Genomic DNA, 2465 nt, shown 5'->3' with positions numbered 1-2465 from the left:
AATTGACTTCTCCAATCTCGTTTCAGAATGATTTAATCTTTTTTTTATAACACTCTCCTTTGTATTTCTTGTGTTTTTCAGGAAAATTTTCATGTTTATTCCATGGAAATGTTAATTCTTTAGGCACATAATTTTAAATCCCATACAATTCAAAAGCTCAACTCACTTGATCCAGTCCCTTTTTTTTTTTTTTTCTAATAAAACAAATTTAAACTTTAATAACTTAGCAGATCATTTGTTAACTTGATTAATTCAATTAAGTTCGAGTGAAAATTGATAGAGTTAACTTTATTGTTTTTTTGTTTAAATAACTTCATCTCACTTTTATTTCTATTCAAAATAATATTATTTTAATTATTTTTAAAAAAAACTTTGTTCCGTAGTAATCTTGTATTTATCTATTAATGTTATTGTTAGCAGGGTAAAATTACAAACTACATTTAATAATATTTAGAAATGTGGTTGAAATTGTGTTTTTTAAAAAGTTAATTTATTTTATATATTTTTTTATATTATTTTGATATATAGATGCTAAAAATAATTTTTAAAAATAAAAAATATATATATTATTTTAATATATTATTAAATAAAAAATACTTTAAATTGTTTCTTCTATCACATTACTAAATACTAAATACTATATACGCGGTATAGTGTTTTTTACTTGGATAACCGCAATTTAAAACGTGATTTACCGAGTAGAGAAACACATAGTTGTGGATAGATCCCGAATGTATAACCCTACATACATTTATGCTTTCTCAGCCTAAAAGGATACATGACAACAAGCTACTTACAAGTTTGGCAGCAAAAGACGCCCCAAGACCGTGCCGGCTACACGAACCGAGAAAAACAGTAGAGTTTATTAACCATGTGAAACCAGTTCGGTTTGGTGGCTAGAAATCCTTTGTCAAACCAACCAACTCTAATCGAAAAGGTCGTACCCCTTTCATTTTCAAAAACCCTCTCTAATCTTATCTACTTCCTTAACCAGACATCTTGAAGCCTCGAAAAGCTCCTGTCCTGAATCAACCTGTGTCCGAAACAGTATGGAAGTCAAGCACAGGACAGCACGCTCACTAGTTAAAAAACTAGGTTCTGTGTCCGAGATAACACGGTCAGAAGCCTTAGCTGAGCTTCGCTTAATGACCAAAAACGATGCGGAATCACGGCTGATAATTGCCGAAGCCGGTGCCATCCCGTATCTAGCCGAAACCCTTTATTCTTCTTCTCACGACTCACAAGATAATGCAGCTGCTACTCTCTTGAACATCTCTATTTCTTCACGCGCCCCCTTGATGTCAACGCGCGGCCTTCTTGACGCGATCTCCCATGTCCTCCGCCACCATGCGACCAATTCTTCACCCTCAGCTGTCCAATCATCTGCTGCTACGTTGTACAGCCTTCTTGTTGATGATTCTTACCGACCCATTATTGGGGCTAAGCGTGATATTGCTTATTCCTTGATTGAAATAATCAAGAGGCCTAATTCGCCGCCGAGGTCTATAAAGGATGCGCTGAAAGCCCTTTTTGGGATTGCTTTGTTTCCGTTGAATCGGGCTGGTTTGATTGATTTAGGTGCGGCGGGGGCGTTGTTTTCGCTGGTTTTGAAGGATGGGAGAGTGGGTATTGTGGAGGATACGACGGCGGTGATTGCGCAAATTGCAGGGTGTGAGGAGAGTGAGAGAGCATTCTGGAAGGTTTCAGGGGTTAAGGTTTTGGAGGACTTGTTGGATGTTGGGACGGGTTCGAGCGAGAGGACTAAGGAGAATGCTGTTGGGGCATTGTTGAATTTGTTGAGGTGTGGAGGGGGAGGAGTGATGAGGGAGGTGAAGGAAATGAGACCGGGCGCAGTGGAGGGGATCAAGGATGTGATGGAGAATGGGACCGCGAAAGGGAAGAGCAAAGCGATTGCATTGTTGAAAGCTGTTGAGGATGGAGCAAAGAAATGGGACTTCGCGGTTTGAGTCTCTTACTTGAACTTTGATCTATATGAACTAATGGTTTCTTGGATTGTATTTTTTAGTTAGTTATTTACATATTTGTTTGTTGTTACTTGTAGATGGAAATGTGTAAATTAGGTGTTGATTCATAGTTATACTTGAAATGGAACAAAATGCAGTGATAGTGGAAGGATTGTAAGTTATATTCTGTTGAGATCACTCTGGTTTGTGAATTGTCAAACAGTTAACTTAAATAATGAGAAAGACGACAGTTTTCTTGTTTGTATGGTTCTGATCATTTCTTATCTGGAACTGTAACTTCTTTCCATTTTTTGTGTTCCTTAATCGCGGCAACTCGTAAAACTATGGTTTTTCCATAATCAAATTGGGTTCTTTGTCCTGGAAACCCTTGAACACATCTTCTGTAAATGGCAAATGCATAGCCAATAAGCAATTTGAAGAGCCATTTCTTTTTATTTCCCTGTGCCACAGCATTTGTTCATCTTTTTTTCGTGTTTGTGT

At 37.1% G+C, this 2465-nt stretch overlaps 1 protein-coding gene across 1 annotated transcript; it reads left to right on the top strand.

Moving 5' to 3' along the window:
- The first annotated feature begins 751 nt into the window (after nucleotides 1–751).
- LOC118054232 (U-box domain-containing protein 16) lies at nucleotides 752–2229 on the top strand. Its single transcript, XM_035065719.2, has one exon. The coding sequence runs from the start codon at nucleotides 1050–1052 to the stop codon at nucleotides 1965–1967; it is 918 nt and encodes a 305-aa protein (XP_034921610.1). The 5' UTR covers nucleotides 752–1049; the 3' UTR covers nucleotides 1968–2229.
- The last annotated feature ends 236 nt before the right edge of the window (nucleotides 2230–2465 follow it).

This window comes from Populus alba, chromosome 3 (genome assembly GCF_005239225.2).
Source record: "Populus alba chromosome 3, ASM523922v2, whole genome shotgun sequence".
NCBI classification, from domain to species: Eukaryota; Viridiplantae; Streptophyta; class Magnoliopsida; order Malpighiales; family Salicaceae; genus Populus; species Populus alba.
This window is presented reverse-complemented; position numbering and strand designations above follow the sequence as displayed.